This window comes from Notechis scutatus, chromosome 1 (assembly GCF_049901735.1).
Source record: "Notechis scutatus isolate UNSWTSFEM ecotype Mainland chromosome 1, rNotScu1.2, whole genome shotgun sequence".
Lineage (NCBI taxonomy): Eukaryota > Metazoa > Chordata > Lepidosauria > Squamata > Elapidae > Notechis > Notechis scutatus.
In genome coordinates, this window is record NC_142009.1 from 272,547,179 (window position 1) to 272,563,524 (window position 16,346).

Genomic DNA, 16,346 nt, shown 5'->3' on the forward strand with positions numbered 1-16,346 from the left:
ACCTCATTCTCTGTCGTCCCCTTCTTCTTTTGCCCTCAATCGTTCCCAGCATTAGGCTCTTCTCCAGTGAGTCCTTCCTTCTCATTAGGTGGCCAAAATATTTGAGTTTCATCTTCAGCATCTGGCCTTCTAAAGAGCAGTCAGGGTTGATCTCCTCTAGGACTGACCGATTTGATCACCTTGCAGTCCAAGGGACTCGCAGGAGTCTTCTCCAGCACCATAGTTCAAAGGCCTCAATTCTTTGACACTCAGCCTTTCTTATGGTCCAGCTTTCACAGCCATACATCACAACTGGGAAAACCAGAGCCTTTACTTTCCTTCATTAGACACAAACAAACAAACTGATGAATTCAGATCAGACACTGGCTGTTAAATTGATCTGTTGATAACAGCAAGTTGAAGTAGCCACTAACCATACCTTATATTAACCATAGCGGTGAATATCTGTATCTAGGATGAGGATGAAGGTTTGTTCTCCGAGCTTGTGAGTTGGCGTCGAACATTTGGAAACCAACCCATAAGCTCAGAGAACAAACCTTCACCCTCATACCTTATATTAGCCTAAAGTTTGGATAGATATTTTCTTCAGTGATTTAGTGGAATGGCATTCCCTTAAAAGGTCTTTCTCACTTTCCATTAGCCTTTTTTTCCAAATAGAGGAAACCTAACTAGGTGTAAGGCAGGGGTGGGATACGACAAGCTTAACTACCGGTTCGGGATTTACGAGCTTCCCTGCACACTATGAGCCGCGTGCCTGTAAATCGTCATCAGCACGCTGGGTGCAGAGAAGCAGCCTTTGAAACAGACCTCTTTTCCTGCTTTTTTAACTGCAACTGTGCCTCGTTCGGCAGCTGAAGTTGAAAAATCAGGAAATAAAGATCAGGTAAGAGCCTGGGTGGGCAAAAACATCAGCAGACATAGAACCGGTTCTATGTCTGCTGCTCTTCAGAGGTACCGGTTCTACAGAGGTGGACAGAACCGGTAGAAACCCACCCCTGGTGTAAGGATAGAGAACCCTGGGGAAAAAGACAAGGATACTGAAATTTCCCAAAATTTGTTAGCACTTAGCTAAGAAGATAGAGTAAGCTAAGTTAAATGTAACTAAGGAGCATTTGCTCCCTCTAGTGGACCTCAATAATAATGCATAGATTCTAGCTGTTAATAACAAGCTTTTCCTTCCCATCAAAAACAAATAATGTGATCGTTAATGGACAAGAAGTCAGCAGAGGAAATACTTTTCTTTTGCTTTCATCTTAGATATGCCCAGGAGATTGCTAAAAATATTGTCATGGTTGTAGCTGGTGTTGTATAATATTTTATAAAACGACTTTGATGTCTCTACCAGGAAGGCAGTTAAATATATTTCTTGAGACAGCTGAACAATGCTACTATTGCTATTGATTGACTGAAACATCTTTAAGGATGACCCCGAAAATTAGTGAAGCCTTCTTCCTAAAAGAAGGACAGGCTTCCTAAAAGCCTGTCATCCTAAAAGAGGACTGGTGGTGAGCCATCAAATAGGATGAGCAAAGAGTTGTGAAGTTGTAGTGTACCGTGACTCAACGGAATGTGTATACAGTAGTGTTTTCAGCCTTGCGTTGCCTTTCTCTGTGCTAAAGTCCCTGCAGAATTTAGCTTTTCATCTGAACACCCCAGTTAGAAGAGTCATTCAGACTGATTATCAAACCATGATTTGGAATGTTTAGATAAGCTTGGGTGCCTTTATAGACCTTTTCCCCCTTCGCTTCCCTCTTATGTTACTGTATTTCTGACCTCCTTTATGGTTTATAATTGTTTTGATGAAATGCTCAGAAATAGCACTTTTGTAAGCCAATGTTCTGTGAAATGTAGTGGATGAGGCTCAAAAAAATTGCTTATTACAAAGAATACAATGGTGGATATGAAAAAAAAAAATCTGACTGGTTGGTATTATTTTGCATCTAATGTTGAATTCCAGTGCCCCTCCAATTCTGTACATATGTGGTGGTCGTATCAAGTGTTTCATATGTGACCACACATAACCAAACAGAAATATAGCTCTAGAATCCCCACAGGGCATATCTGAAGATTTCAGCTAACCCACCAAACAGATTACATAACTGATCAGTGGAAGAAGGAATAGATTACTTTATAATGAGGGGAAGCATGTGGGAAAAACCCACTGATACACAGTCCAAATGGAAGATGAGTTATGACTGGAGTTGGCCTGTAAAATATGAACAGCACTATGATCATTTGGGAGACATTCCTCACATTTAATTTTCAGGCTATATCAGACATTTTATCAGTTTTAGATTATTTCTACAACTGTTTTAGTTCTCAATTTAGCCTGCCAATCGCCTAGAGAACAGATGAAAAACCAAGCATCATATATAGACCCGAGTTGCGGCATTTCCATTAACATTTGTGACTGAAATAAATTGACAACTCAATGGCAGCTTTAAATGAAGAGTAACATGGAATTATTTAACATCAATTTGACAGAGATGTACTCAGGGCATAGCTATGTAAGTTCTCCCTATGCAGCATTATGTAACTAATGTTACATAGGGAGAGCCTACGTAGCTATGCTCTGAGTACATCTCTATAAGAGATTAAATCTGTGCTAGTTACATAACCAAAAAAAATCTAAGAAGTAATGTCAAGAACTAGAATGAATCCGATATAACACTCCTATTGATACAAAAATTACATTTTCACAAAGTTAAACATCTGTTTGCCATTGCCTATCAATTTGCCTTTATTTTTTTCCCCAAACATTACATTGTGAAAAGGAAAAAAAATGTATATGATCTAAAGAGAAACCAAATATTTGTGAATGATATTTTTTTTCTCATTCAGTATTTCCATCAAGATTTGCTTTCTAAAGGTATGTGTATAAACAAATTGAAATTCTGATAATATGCCATTATTTTGATGAACATATATCTGAGATGATGGACACAGTCATTGAATTTTGATTGCAAGAGAACATGTTAAACATTACAATGCATATACTCTTTGGAAAAACTAAAGCCAAAGTCAAAAAAGCCAAACCATTATCCATCCTGATATTAGATATCACATCAAGTATGGGAGTTGTGGCTTAAGCAACTTTATGAACCATTTTCAGACGATCTTCAATATTGAGAAACTATATAACTCAGTTGAGTCTCTATTACAGATTGACTCCAATCAGTCCTCATTTATAGGGAGCATGCTACTTACCAGTATATTGCCTGCTAGCAAAACTGATGCTTTGAATTTACAAAATCCAAGTTCAGTTATAGCTTTTTCCTTTAAGAGTTTGGGATAGTAGAACGGAGCAAGATGGGAAACCTGTTGAGAGCAAGATAATACTAATTGGGTTCCCACATGTGTGCTAATCACACATAATGTGGCTTGGGTTTGGCTTAGCATAATATGTGAACCCTGCCATGAATAAGAAGTACCTAATTATCTGAATAAGTCTGATAAGAGAGCCTCATTTATTCATGTATTCTGAGATCACAACCCCTCAAGCACAATGTAGCAAAAGTCTCTGAACTAGAAAAGCTTTGTGATTCTATAGAATGGTGGGGGGTGGGGAAGCTTTCACTGCTTTTCTTTTAAATTTCCAATAAGTAACCCCCTGGTTTTCCAAATCTTACTGAAATACTATGTTAGAATCCCTTACGTACGTTGCCTGGGGATGGATGGTGGGACTTGAAGTTCAGCAACCTCTGAACAGTTGGTTCAGCAACAGTTATGTAAACACATTGCATCAATATTAGAAGCGACATTTTAAGACATGAAGATCCATCTGGTTCCCTCAGTCACTGCTTCTAACATGAAAAACAGTCAGAAAAGAAATGAAACTGCCCCGAGGACCAAGAATCAAGGCTGAACAAAATTAACAGTCATGAAGCACTGCTCTATTGTGCTTGCTCAAGCACCTTGGCTGTGCTTCTGCCACAGGGAGAGACTGTACTGTGCACAACTTCAAATAGACATGTAAAGAGGCACAATGGGCAGGAACAAAGCAGGAGAAGAAAATTCAAAATATCTTTGAGATCTGTGAACTAAAGCTATCTTTACTGGGACCTGGTTCACCGGTGGACAGATTTAGGCACAGAATCGTAAGAACTGAAGAAGATTTTTGCTACTTTAATGTAGCTCAAAGGTGAAATAAACTTTAGGTTTGATTCCCCCCCTCCAACTCAGATCAAGAATGAAAGAAAAAGGCACTGTGACAGATGAGACTTTTACAGTTCAAGAGCATGAAGAACACAACGAGTTGTACAGAAAAGAGAGCTGCAGATAATTAATCCCATGACAGACAGCTATAAATGGAAAAATGAATGAAGAGAGACAGACAGACAGAAAGAGAAAGAGAGAGAGAAATTGTGAAAGAGAGAAATCTTCTCCAAAGATTCCACATGTACTTGTGAATTGATGAAATTATATTTCTAAATCATCTTGTCAGGTAGCCTAAACAAGGGGACAAATCAAGTCTTGTTTCTGATTTTTATTCTATTGCTTGCCGTATTTCTGTAGATATTCCATCAGTTGCTGTACCTTCCACAATGGTGAGGCCTGGAGTGTTGATCTAACTTCATCTTCTATAACTAATATATCTTTAAGTTATCTTGCATGTTGACACCTCTGTTACACAGAGTTTCAATATATTTCTTTTACCTTCATTTCTTCTTTAAATAAGTTACTATATGTCTATTTAGCATATCAATTTAAACGTGGAACATTCTTCTGAGTTTGGAGATCTTTGGAAGACTGTTTCTCTAAGTCTCTTCCCATTTTTGATGTCTTTACAGATATCATGGTGCTAACAATGAAATAAAAATTAGTGTGGTAAACTTGTAAATGTTTTTTTCTGTTATATTTCTAGTTTCTAGGCCATATCATCCAACTACATTTTCTCCTTACAATTTTCAACTTTGGCTTTCCAGCCTACGATCACAAGCAGCACATCTTGCTTACATGCCCAATCCCTCGTCCGTTTGAATTTGACAATGAAACTTATTAACCTCCTCTTTTTCTGCATCACATAGGCATAGATCCTATTGATGGGTTAGCCATGAGGTCTAATGGAAAAATATATATAATTTAAAGTAAAATGTTGCTGCTGAACACCTGAACACATAAAGAACATCACCTTTTTTTCCTTTTCCTTTTAGTTTGGATACTTTTTTGTCTTTTTATAGAAAGGTAAACCATGCTTTGGTTTTGCATTGTTTAAGGATGGCTTACAAGCAAGTGACATTTCTGCATTGTATATCAGCAAGTGAAAATAGAAATTGAGCTGTGTTAGATGGCACAGCAGCACTAGAGAATAAATTTCAAAGGCAAAGCTCCCCCAGTTAGGCTAAGGGCAAGATTCTTATTATCCCAAGGTAGATTTCCATGAACTGCCTGAGGTTTTAAAATGATTTTTTTTCCAATATTCAGGTCTGTATAAAGCAGGAGTTTTTGTCGATGTTGTATTTTCTCACGGAAATTATAAGGAAAAAGTTACCAGTTTTTCTTGTGTGCTCAAAAGAGTTGTAAGGAAACATTACATGGCAGTAAAAGATCATAAATTGTACAATCATTAAGGGTTTTTGTGCCAGAGGGAATTTGATTTACAGCACAATGCAAGACAATTGGGAGGGCCAGAGCTAACAAGAATTAGATGAATATATTTGGATCAAAGGGATAAATCTTGGGTTACTATAGCAACAATGCCAACAGCCTTACCATAAAGGCATCAAGCTTTTGAAATGCTAAGCAGGAAGGCTTCAATTGTTAATATTTTAATCTCTGGATTATCATTGTTTACCATTTGTGTTGTATGGTAATTTTTATCTTGTGTACTACCCAGAATCACTGAGTTGGGAGGCCTATACATTTGATTTATTACACACGCACACACACATTCATGTCTAGAATTGTATCCTGCTGAAACCAAGTAGCAATGTAATTTACTTTTGGATATATAAAAATAGCTATTTATTTGGAGGGTACAGAGTGGCTTTTTCCAAATAGAAGAACAGCAAAGGGCAATATGCTACACATTACATTTTCTGCATCCACATATAGTTTTAAAACTCTTGATTGTTTTAACCACTATATTTAAACTAGCCACAGTGGTCTCGGTCACTCACAATGGCTAAGCCACAATGTTAACCATGGTCTGCACACCATGTCTATGTTCCCATGGGCAACCAAACCTAACCCAATCGTATTGTAGATCACAACTCCCAGCATAGCCTGATGACAGCTACAAGCCCATGCATCTGGAAATCTCTGGATGGAGTAAGGCTATTCTAACCGATGCTCCAAGCCCTGGCAGTGGCGCCATCTGTTCTCCTTTATTACCATACCAGACTATTTGAAAGTGGCGCAGAACAGCTGCTCACAGAAAAACCTTTGTGGGATCCCAAGGGGCAATAAATTCAAGCAGGACAAAAGAGCAGCATTTGCTCTTTCCCTGCCCAACTTCATCCCTTTCCCTACACCACTTCTCCAGAATGGACCTTAAGTGTGATGGCAGCATGTTTACTTCTGTTTGAGCAAGATGTATTTCTTTCCGTATTGCCATTTGAAGGCATATCCATCACACTCCACAGATGCTACTGGATCTAAGCAGGGGTTTGTTAAGAAGTAAGAAGTAAGAAGAATCCCATAAACCCTGATTTATGGGAACCTAGGACATAAATAATTATACCACTCAGCTCCCTATCAGAACTTTAGCCTCTACTTCAATGCATTCATATTCTAGCAAGTATAATGAGAGACATGTTTAGTTGCTTCTTCTACTAAATTGATGCTCTAATCTTTAAAAAAATTGTATAACATGAACTGTTGTTGCAAGTACCAGCAAGATACAGGAGATGGAAAGGACTCGTGGGGTTGTTGTTGTTGTTGGGGGGGGGAAGCTTCTTTTAATGAGGGATCCTGGGAATTAGAGATCAGTAACGTCTGAAAAACCTCATTGCGCCAACCAGAGGTGGTATTCAGCAGGTTCTGACCAGATCTGGAGAACCGGTAGCAGGAATTTTGAGTGGTTCGGAGAACCGGCAAATACCACCTCTGACTGGCCCCGCCCCCATCTACTCTCTGCCTCCCGAGTCCCAGCTGTTCGGCTGGGTCTTCTTTTGTTGCCCTGCACAGGAAAAACTGGAAAACAGGTTAGTGGGGTGGGAAGGGAATGGGATTTTACAGTGTCCTTTCCCTGCCATGCCCACCAAGCCTCGCCATGCCCACAGAACCAGAAGTAAAAACATTTTGAATCCCACCACTGGCACCAACCCGTGCTTTTAATATTAAGTATCAACTTTGTATTAACTCTCCCTCAACATGGCTTGAATGCTGACAGAATATAAAATAATAAATAAACATTCTAATTCAGGGGTCTCCAACCTTAGCAACTTTAAGCCCGGAGGACTTCAACTCCCAGAATTCCCCAGCCAGCAAAGCTGGCTGGGGAATTCTGGGAGTTGAAGTCCTCCGGGCTTAAAGTTGCTAAGGTTGGAGACCTGTTAATTTAATTGATGTTTGTTGCCTCCCCCTCAAGACTTCTAAATGGAGCATCTAGATTATTTTCATACTCATTTTGCCACCTGCTTTGTGCGGCTACACAGGGCAATGAATGCTTGAAGTGTTACTCAGGGGTGGGATCCTACCTGGTTGGATCAGTTCTATAGAACCGGTTGTTATGATTCTGCCCAGTTTGGAGAACTGGCAAATTGCGCCACTGGCTGGCCCCTCCCCTCCCCACCCACTCACTCCTTACCTGGTATGCACGCCATCAAAATTGCCTAAATTGCTATTTTTCCTCCCCCTCCCCCATGAGCATCAGCTGTTCTGCTGAGCCGGGGGATTTAGATTAGCTAGAAAGCAGGAAATCGTTGAATTTCTTGCTTTTTAGCTAATCTAAAAGCAGAGCTGAAACTTCCTTAGGACTGGAGCTTCTAGTTTTCAGTGCAGACTCAGGTAGCAGATTGCAGATAGATAGATCTCTAAGTGAATCTGTGATTCTGTGAGCAACTCAATCTGCCTGCCTGCTTTGCCTGCTTTTGGGTAAAAGTTGCTCTTTTTTAATAAAAAAAAATCAATATTTACATAAATACTTACAATATTTACATACAAGCCATGCCCAGCCACTCACGTGACCACCAAGCCACACCCACAAATTAGGCCATGCCCACAGAACCGGTTGTTAAGAAATTGGAATCCCACCCCTGGTGTTACTGTACTATAGTTTGTCCTCGACTTACAACAGTTCATTTAGTGACTGTTCAAAGGGACAATGGCACTGAAAAAAGGGACTTATGACCGTTTTTCACACTTACAACCACCACAGCATCCGATCGAAATTCCACTGGTTGGCAACTGGTTCATATTTATGATGGTTACACAGTCCTGAGGGTCATGGGATCCCCTTTTGCCACCTTCTGACAAGTAAAGTCAATGAGGAAAATCCACCCTCACTTAACAACCCTGTTACTAATTGAACAAATGCAATGATTCTCTTAATGACTGTGGCAAGAAAAGTGATCAAATGGGACAAACTCACCTAACCATTGCTTCACTTAACAATATAAATTTGGGGCTCAGTTGCGATCATAACCTGAGGACTACCTGTATTGAGTCTGTTATCTTTCCTTTCTCTGCAGTTGCAGGACATTCATCCTAAAGGATATTTGCTGCTGCTGTGGTCATGACTATATGCACAAAAGAAAAAAGGGCTCTAAAGAAAAAGGCTCTCTAAAGATACAAGAAATTCAAAATGAAACAAATAAAACAACATCATTCAGAGTGGTGGATATTTTTTCCTATTAGTGAATGCTTTTAGTTCTTCGGGTGAAGATTGTGTCAGCTGAAAATGAATAAATCAGGGGTCCCTTAGCCCCCCTGGCCATGCAAGTACTGGGTTGAACATACAACACTCACACAAGCAGCGCACAAGCTGCGTGTGCCTGTGTGCATTAAACATCCCAGTGGTGGGATTCAATTTTTTTTATTACCGGTTCTGTGGGCATGGCTTGGTGGGTGTAGCAGGGGAAGGCTACTGTAAAAGGATACTTCCCCAAACCCCCAAAACTTTAACCTTAGACTATCTACATTTGACCTCAACCCTTTCCTAAGATGTCTGCAGGGCGTGTATAAGCGCACCAACATGCCTACTGTCCCTGTCCTATTGTTTCTTTTTATTTTTCTTATAGGTATCCATGTATTCATAACTATGTTTATACTTATACCTATTATCTTGTAAGCAATTGACAAACCAAATCAAATCAAATAAAAATAAATAAAAATCTCCAGTCAGAGGTGGTAGTTGCTGGTTCTCCGAACTACTCAAAATTTCCACTACCGGTTCTCCAGAACTGGTCAGAACCTGCTGAATCCCACTTCTGAACCATTCCTTCTCTGCCTTCGCCCACCCCCCACCCCCGATCCACCAAGCCAAAAAAGTTGGGGACCACTAGAATAAATGATACAGAGCAGTTATAGATATATTAATAAATAAATACATGTTGCCTTTGATATTATTATGTATTTATTTGATTTCTTTAACTGCCCATCACAACAAGTGACTCTGGGTGATGTACATCATTATTTATTAGAAACTAATCATTGTTAGTTTCAGAAGAGAAGCCAAAGGAAAGGCTGGATGGATATATCACCTAAAGCAGGGGTCTCCAACCTTGGCAACTTTAAGACTTGTGGACTTCAACTCCCAGAATTCCTCAGACAGCAAAGCTGTCTGAGGAATTCTGGGAGTTGAAGTCCACAAGTCTTAAAGTTGCCAAGGTTGGAGACCCCTGACCTAAAGGCCTTGTGTGGCATAGCATGCTTTTCTCACTGCAAGATCAACACTAATATATGTTCGTGAGTGTGGGTGTGGGTGTCAAAAAAGATTGAACATTCAGATATTTTGTCCTGGCATTGTAAGAAACTTGGGAGCTCTTTAACTTTAAATGGTTATTAGATTAGTTTGGGTTTCATATTATATCCATGTAAGTCAATATAATTGTGGAAACAACAGTAATAGTTAAAGACGTAAATGTGATGTTCAACAATATTCCTAAAATATGGACTTTTGTTTAATATGGCCACTCAATTCAAATGAAGTGACTCTGGATGGTAGGTAGGAGAAGAGGAACGTCAACAAGGAATAAAGAATGTCTTGAAAAGCCTCAATATTAAGCTTTCACTGCCCTGCATAGCTTCATAAAGCAGATGACAAAATAAGAGAATGGAAATAATCTGGATGTCCTGTTTATAAGTCTCTGTGGGGGAGATTACATCAGCCAGGATGATTAATTTAGTAATCATTTTACATTCTGCCAGCAACAATGCCATTTGGGGGGACAGTTGATAATACACGATACATAACATTAAAATAGGCACTATATGGTCCTAAACTCAAAGAAACAAAGGAAACCAATAAAAAACAAAACAAAAATATCCATTTAGTTTCAGTGTGAAATCGCCATAAACCCAACCTAAGCCAAAAAAATTTTTTTTAATCCATTAAAAGACAATTAATACAGTAAACTATAACATGGCGACCAGATTAAAATATGCTACTGCTCAACCATCTGGGACTTCACTCATCCAGATCCCACAACCTGGGAAAAGAGCCAGGTCTTGACTGGCTTTCTAAAGACCACAGGTTCAAGGGTGACCTTATGGGGTGGGGGTGGGGGGTCAGGTTGTCCCAAATATCAAACACACACAAGTTTTAATTGTAGATAGATGAAAAAACACGTAAGGGAATCCAACAAACTGTTTCCATGGATGCAGCCTTCCTGTGAATGACATTTTGCCTGCCTGTAACAGAATTTCTTCTATAAAATAATGCTGCCTTTTTTTGTAGCATGGTGCCCTCTGGGTATGTTAAAACTTCAGCTCTTACAATTCTCAACTATTGTGTGTTTCTCACACTGACTAGGTATGTTGGAAAACGAAGTCAACATATCTGGACAAAAGGAGATTGAACTAGAAAACTCTACGATAGTCTGACTTCAAGTGCCCCACCAGATTTTATTTATACTGTACCTATGCAAGAATGCATCCACTTGAAGTTACAATATTCTGACCAGCTAGAACATCAGGTTTTAAGAAACACTTCCTTTTTCAATGTAAGGCTTCTCTTGATCTTTAATTTAAGGATATTTAAGGACCACTCTTCAATAAAATGTAAATTTGACTTAACATTTAAATTGAATTAAAGTTATGTTAGTCAATGAGGTTTACATGACTTACTTTTGATTGCTTAATAACTTGTTCCTGCATCAGAATGCAGTTTCCAGCAGGTAATATGCACTTCAGTTTAGTTTAATAAAAATATTTCAAAGAGACTTCCTTTTTACAAAAGGTATCCGGCATATAGTCTCATGGTACAGCCTCATGACCCAGAAAATGCTGCTTGTTTAGAAGGGCAGATGTTTTTGATACATCTGTCAAATTTTCAAGTGAATTTTGCTTGCAACGTTATCTGTTTCATAATAGCCATTTTTAATACCATACCATGATGCTTATCTTTAAATCCAGGGCAAGATCGTATTATCCTGCCATATCCATATACAGATGCCAATGGGACTGGCAGCTGGAGATTACTTTCACACTGGCAGCAGGAGTAGCATATCTTGCTTCCACATAACCCAACCAGCCCCGTTTCCCACTGCTTCAGTGCTAGTTCTTTCTCACCTCACTTCCAGCATCTGCTGCTTAAATCATTGCCTTATTAAAAAATAGGGCCTGCCCTGGAGCTTTTAAAGCAAATATCTTCTAAACCAGACTTAAAAGATACCACTTGCATAGCGAGATGTTCTGATTTTAACAGCTAAGCAGAGAATAAATGTGATTTATGTCTGCACAGAAGATTTCTCATGGGATTAGACATCATTAAAGATATTCCACAATTAATAAAATGTGCTTGCTTGTTGAGCAGGGATATTAAAAAACACAGATTCCAAAGCATGTTATAGTTCGTTATTAGCACCATCTGAGGAATCCTTGACATACAGGTGCATCAATTATACACTGTTGAGCTGATGAATGTATATTATTAATCTACAGGATTTTCATAGACCTTTCCCTGCAGTGTTATATTTATCTTTTATCCAGAAACATCCTTTTATTATGCAAGTACACTATACTTAGAACAAATTTGAATTCAGCAAGATGTTTTAAAGTTGACCCAATAAGCATAATTATTTGCATACATCATTACTGATAATATACATAAGGCTTACTCTTTTCATTGTGAATCTTGAAAAATGTAACTATGAAGACTTGGGTCTTTCCCCAAATATTGAAGCCAGGATGCTAATTATGAGAGCTCTGGCATTGGTCCACGTGATTGGTGATTATGGACCTTCACTTGTTTTGTTTTCATTTAGTTTTAATGGAAAGCCTAGTTTTTTCCTTTGTTTGTTGCCCAGAATTTCTTTGGAGAGACAGATAGCCATATTAAAAGGATTAATACATAAATAAATAACAGTCAATGAAAGGGATTGTATAACTTTCTACATGTTTGCAATTTTATTGGAACAAGTTTTTCCACATGCTTTCATGTCATGAATCAGAACTTCAGTTTTGTTATTAAAATGTTACAAGGCCTAGAGTTTCCAACAGTAAGGATAAATAAAGTGCACCACACGGGCCAGATAAACTCTTTTCAAATATGGACACATATAAGAGACCAAAAGTTCAATTGCAGAGTGACATTCAAATTAAGACTCAGATATATCAATATGATAATACTTCATTTGAACTTGAGGGAACTGAAATGGCCCTTGAGGGGAAAAGAATTCTTATAATATAAAATGTGCGTATCTTGATTGTATTCCATGAAAACAGTATTTTATTCAACGGAGGAAAGGAAACATATTTTCGTTACAGATAGTTGAAATGTTTTTTTGTATACGTATAACAAGAGCATTTGAAAAAGGTCTATGAAGTATATGCCCGACTTTTTGTGCTCCACAAAATAATATTTTTAGAAAAAAAAAATCTCCCAATTCTGACAATAGGCAGCAAAACAGAAATCCCCACCAAATCCCAAATAAAAAAAGATAATTCATTTTTTAACTAGGGTGGCCTGCAGTTCTGCCTCAAAGGCCATCTTGTCAAAGGTACGCATGTTCATCTCTTCCCGGACTTTCTCCCTCACGTGGAATGATGCCCGAGCCACAGACTTTGCACTTTCCAAGACAGTTTTTTTCTCCTTACAAATCTGTTCACTTCGCTCCAGCTTTTTCTCAATAGATAACAGGATCTCCCTCCGGCGGATATCTTCACACTCCTCAACTTTCCTCTTGTTTACTTTCTGCATCTTCTCCTTTTCCAGCCGGTTCTGCACCACCTTTCGAGCTTTCTGCTGGACAACTTCCTCGGCCACCTGAGTAGCATGTTGGAGCTTCCTTTCAGATGCTTGTGCCATAGCTCTTAAGTGCGCCTTCTGCTCCCGGTCTTTGCGTTCCACTGCTAGCTTGGCCCTCTGGAACTGCAGGTCTTCCCGCTTGGCTCTCTCTCTGTGTTCCTGGTTCCTCTTCTCAATGAGCTGCTCATAGTTCTCTTGAGCTTTGCTCAGGCTCCCTTCCATGGCTGCTTTAAGCACTGCCCGCTCTTCGGCCTCCTGCTTCGCCAGTCCCTTGAGAATGGCCTCGTGTTTCTGCTTGTCAGCTTGATTGAGCAGCTTCTTCTCTTTCTGAATCAGCTGTTCCTTCACAAGCTTCTTTTGGGCTGCCAAGGTGAGCTTTTCTTGCATCAGCTGCACCTCTCGCACCTGGACTTCTTTCTTGTTGGCTTCCTGAGCCTTCAGGTTGTGCTCTTGGTGGCGTTTCCTCTTCTTGTCCTCCAGAGCAGCCTTCTCCAGCCTCTCTCTCTTCAGGCGCTCCTGCTTCTCCAGGTGTTCCCGACACTTCTCATCCTCCACCAAGGTCTGCCTTTGCTTCATCTGGACAGCCTCCTCCCAGGTATGGGTCAGCCTGCCGCGTCGCTTCTCCAGCCGGGTTTCCCACATCCGGTGGCCCTGCTGCAAAGCCCGCTGCTTCTCCCGCTCCTCCTGCTCCCTCCTCTGCTCCACCACCCTCCTCTGCACATCCCATTGGAGGTGGGCGCTGTGCCGCTGCTCCTTCCACAGGCTCTCCTCTTGGTGCTTGGCTATCATCAGGGCGGCAATTTTACGGTCCCTGTCGGACACCTCCTTGAAGCCTTTCTTCTGCTTCACTTCCTTGACAATCCTCTCTACTTTCTGGGTGGTTTGCGGAGAATGGCTCAGGTCACTCAGGCTGAAACTGCGGCCCACCAGGGAGGTCATGGTGGCCACGTTCTTAGTCCTAGGCAGCCCCTGGGTCCATTTGTCCCGGCTGCTGTCCCCACTGTAGGAAGAAGAGGCGCCCGAGTCAGAGGAGGTCTTGGTGGAGAAGCCCTCTCTCCTCTTTTGCAGGGAATCCAGGGAGTGGCTCTTCTTGGTCTTGGGGCCACTCAGAGGGGGAGGCGGGGCCCCTCCAGCCGTTTTCGTCTTACTAGCCGGAGGGCAGCTCCCCTCAGGCAGGCTGCTTTTAAAGGCCGTCTTGGAGGCCGGGGAGGAAGGCAGGCTTCCGGTCAGGCCAGGCGTGAAAAGCCTCCGCTTCTCCTCTCGGATTATCCTCTCCCTCTCCTCCCGGCACTGCTGCAGCTTCCTCTGCCGATCCATCTCGTAGGCCTCATAGAGGCCGGCGGCGACGCGCATAGACCTGCCGGGGGCCTCCTTGATCAGCTCGCTGAGGGGCCGGGTCAGCAGCTCCACCGGCTTGACGGCACTTCGAGCGCAGGCTTCCAGGGAGCGGGGACTGGTGAGCACGTAGCGGCTGCCTTCGGCTTCCGCACAGTCGAAGTTGTAGAGATCCAGGTGCAGCATCGGCGACTCTTGGCGACTTTGCTCCGGCTCTCCCGTTCGAGGAGGCGCCGCTGCCGGAGGGGGGCCGGCAGGCGGCTGAACGGCAGCCTGGGTCGTCGCGGCTGCCGCAGACTCTTCTCCCCCCGCGGCGGCACCCCCGGGATCGGGGCATGTTTCCTTGCCAGGATCCGCTGCCGGATCCACCATGCCTGGCTCCCTCCAGAATCTGCAATAAAAGTAGACCGTTACAAAGGAGAGGCAAAAAAAGGAGCGAGTAGTTTTGGCTTTTTGGTGGGTTTTTTTGGTCCCCGCTGCAAAAAATAAAAATAAATTAAAAATTAAAAATTAAAAAATCCCCGTTGCGGTCTGCCTCTCCGTGCCCGCAAAAGGCGAGAGAAGCGTCGCCGCAAAAGGAAATCAGGGCCGCCGGGGTGGTTGCTGCAGCGGCGGCGAAAAGTGGAAGCTCTCCGTTAAGTCCTAAAGGGGCGCCAAGCGCAGGCCGAGCAGGTTGCACATCTCAGCCTCCGCCACCACTCACCCTTTGCCATTCACTGTCCTGGGCGTCATGATTGGCTGCGTCGGAAGTTCTAAGCCCTCCTCCCCCATCATAGGCCCCCGAGTTGGGGGCGGGGAAAGAACCCCACCTTTCTTTTCTCTCTCTCTCCCTCCTCTCCCCCCACCCCAATATTGTTGTCTTGCAGATTTAAGTTCTAGTAGGGCGGCTGGGCGGAAACGGCATCAGGAACCCCGAACACCTTCCCGAAAGCCCTTGTGGGGGGGGGGATTCTCGTGCCACCTTTCCCGAATTCTGGGTCCATCCAAGAGCCCCCCCTCGCTACAGCTTCCCCCTCCCCCGCCCGATGCCTCTCCCTGGCATCGGCGATGCGGGGAATCCGTGCCCCAGAAACGCCCCAATCTGGTGAAGGGAACCCGGGGCCGAAAACAGAGGTTTCCCCGAGGTTCCCCCCCCCTCCTCACCCCTGTGGTCCCGGGAAGCATGCTTCAAATAGGAGTTCTACGCGGGCGAAGCTGAGGGGAGTGGGGCGGGAGGGGTGGGGGCGGTATTGTAATTCACGAACCTTTTCTGTCGCGGCTATTGACTGCCTTGGTCCTCTGGGGCGAGAGTTGGAGGAAGAGGAGCCGTCAGGGAGCAGAGCCGTCAGGGAGCAGGCTGCAATTTTGGCGGGTCAGTTCAGGTATCCTGTGGTAACAGCAACGGAGGTGGCGGCGGCGGCGGCGGCTTCTGCATGGCGTCCGGCAAACCCCGCGCAGCGTCTCTCCTGCAGCAGCCCCATGGAAGGTCGCAGTTTGCTGGCGATTTGGTTCCTCGGTCCCAAGCATTGCAACAAGCCCATCCTGGGCTGAAATTGGCGGAGGTCAGCGACGTCCCATCTCCGCCCAGAAGACCCACCTCCGTCTCGCGGCTTACCTCGCAGCTCCTCCTGCTGACAATGTGAAGATGTGAAGTGGTTGGTTTTCCAAGGGAGGAGAAAAA

The 16,346-nt window shown here is 42.6% G+C and overlaps 2 protein-coding genes across 3 annotated transcripts in view; one reads left to right on the forward strand and one right to left on the reverse strand.

Annotated features, from left to right (window-relative positions):
• The window catches only part of PLEKHD1 (pleckstrin homology and coiled-coil domain containing D1), a 51,629-nt gene extending 42,854 nt beyond the window's left edge, over positions 1-8,775 (forward strand). Inside the window, exon 13 of the mRNA XM_087951521.1 lies at positions 8,634-8,775. Within this exon, the coding sequence (XP_087807647.1) occupies positions 8,634-8,653 (20 nt within the window). The 3' untranslated portion in view covers positions 8,654-8,775. The remainder of the gene's footprint in view (positions 1-8,633) is intronic.
• Positions 8,776-12,482: 3,707 nt separating this feature from the next.
• CCDC177 (coiled-coil domain containing 177) lies at positions 12,483-16,346 on the reverse strand. Of its 2 annotated transcripts, none has more exons than XM_026671120.2 (2): positions 15,931-16,346; positions 12,483-15,077 (listed from the first exon to the last, which is right to left on the reverse strand). In XM_026671120.2, the coding sequence occupies exon 2, from the start codon at positions 15,056-15,058 to the stop codon at positions 13,049-13,051; it is 2,010 nt and encodes a 669-aa protein (XP_026526905.2). In that variant the 5' UTR covers positions 15,059-15,077; positions 15,931-16,346; the 3' UTR covers positions 12,483-13,048. The 2 variants fall into 2 exon arrangements, with proteins under 2 accessions (XP_026526905.2, XP_087807643.1); XM_087951517.1 differs by having other exon boundaries at positions 15,830-16,346.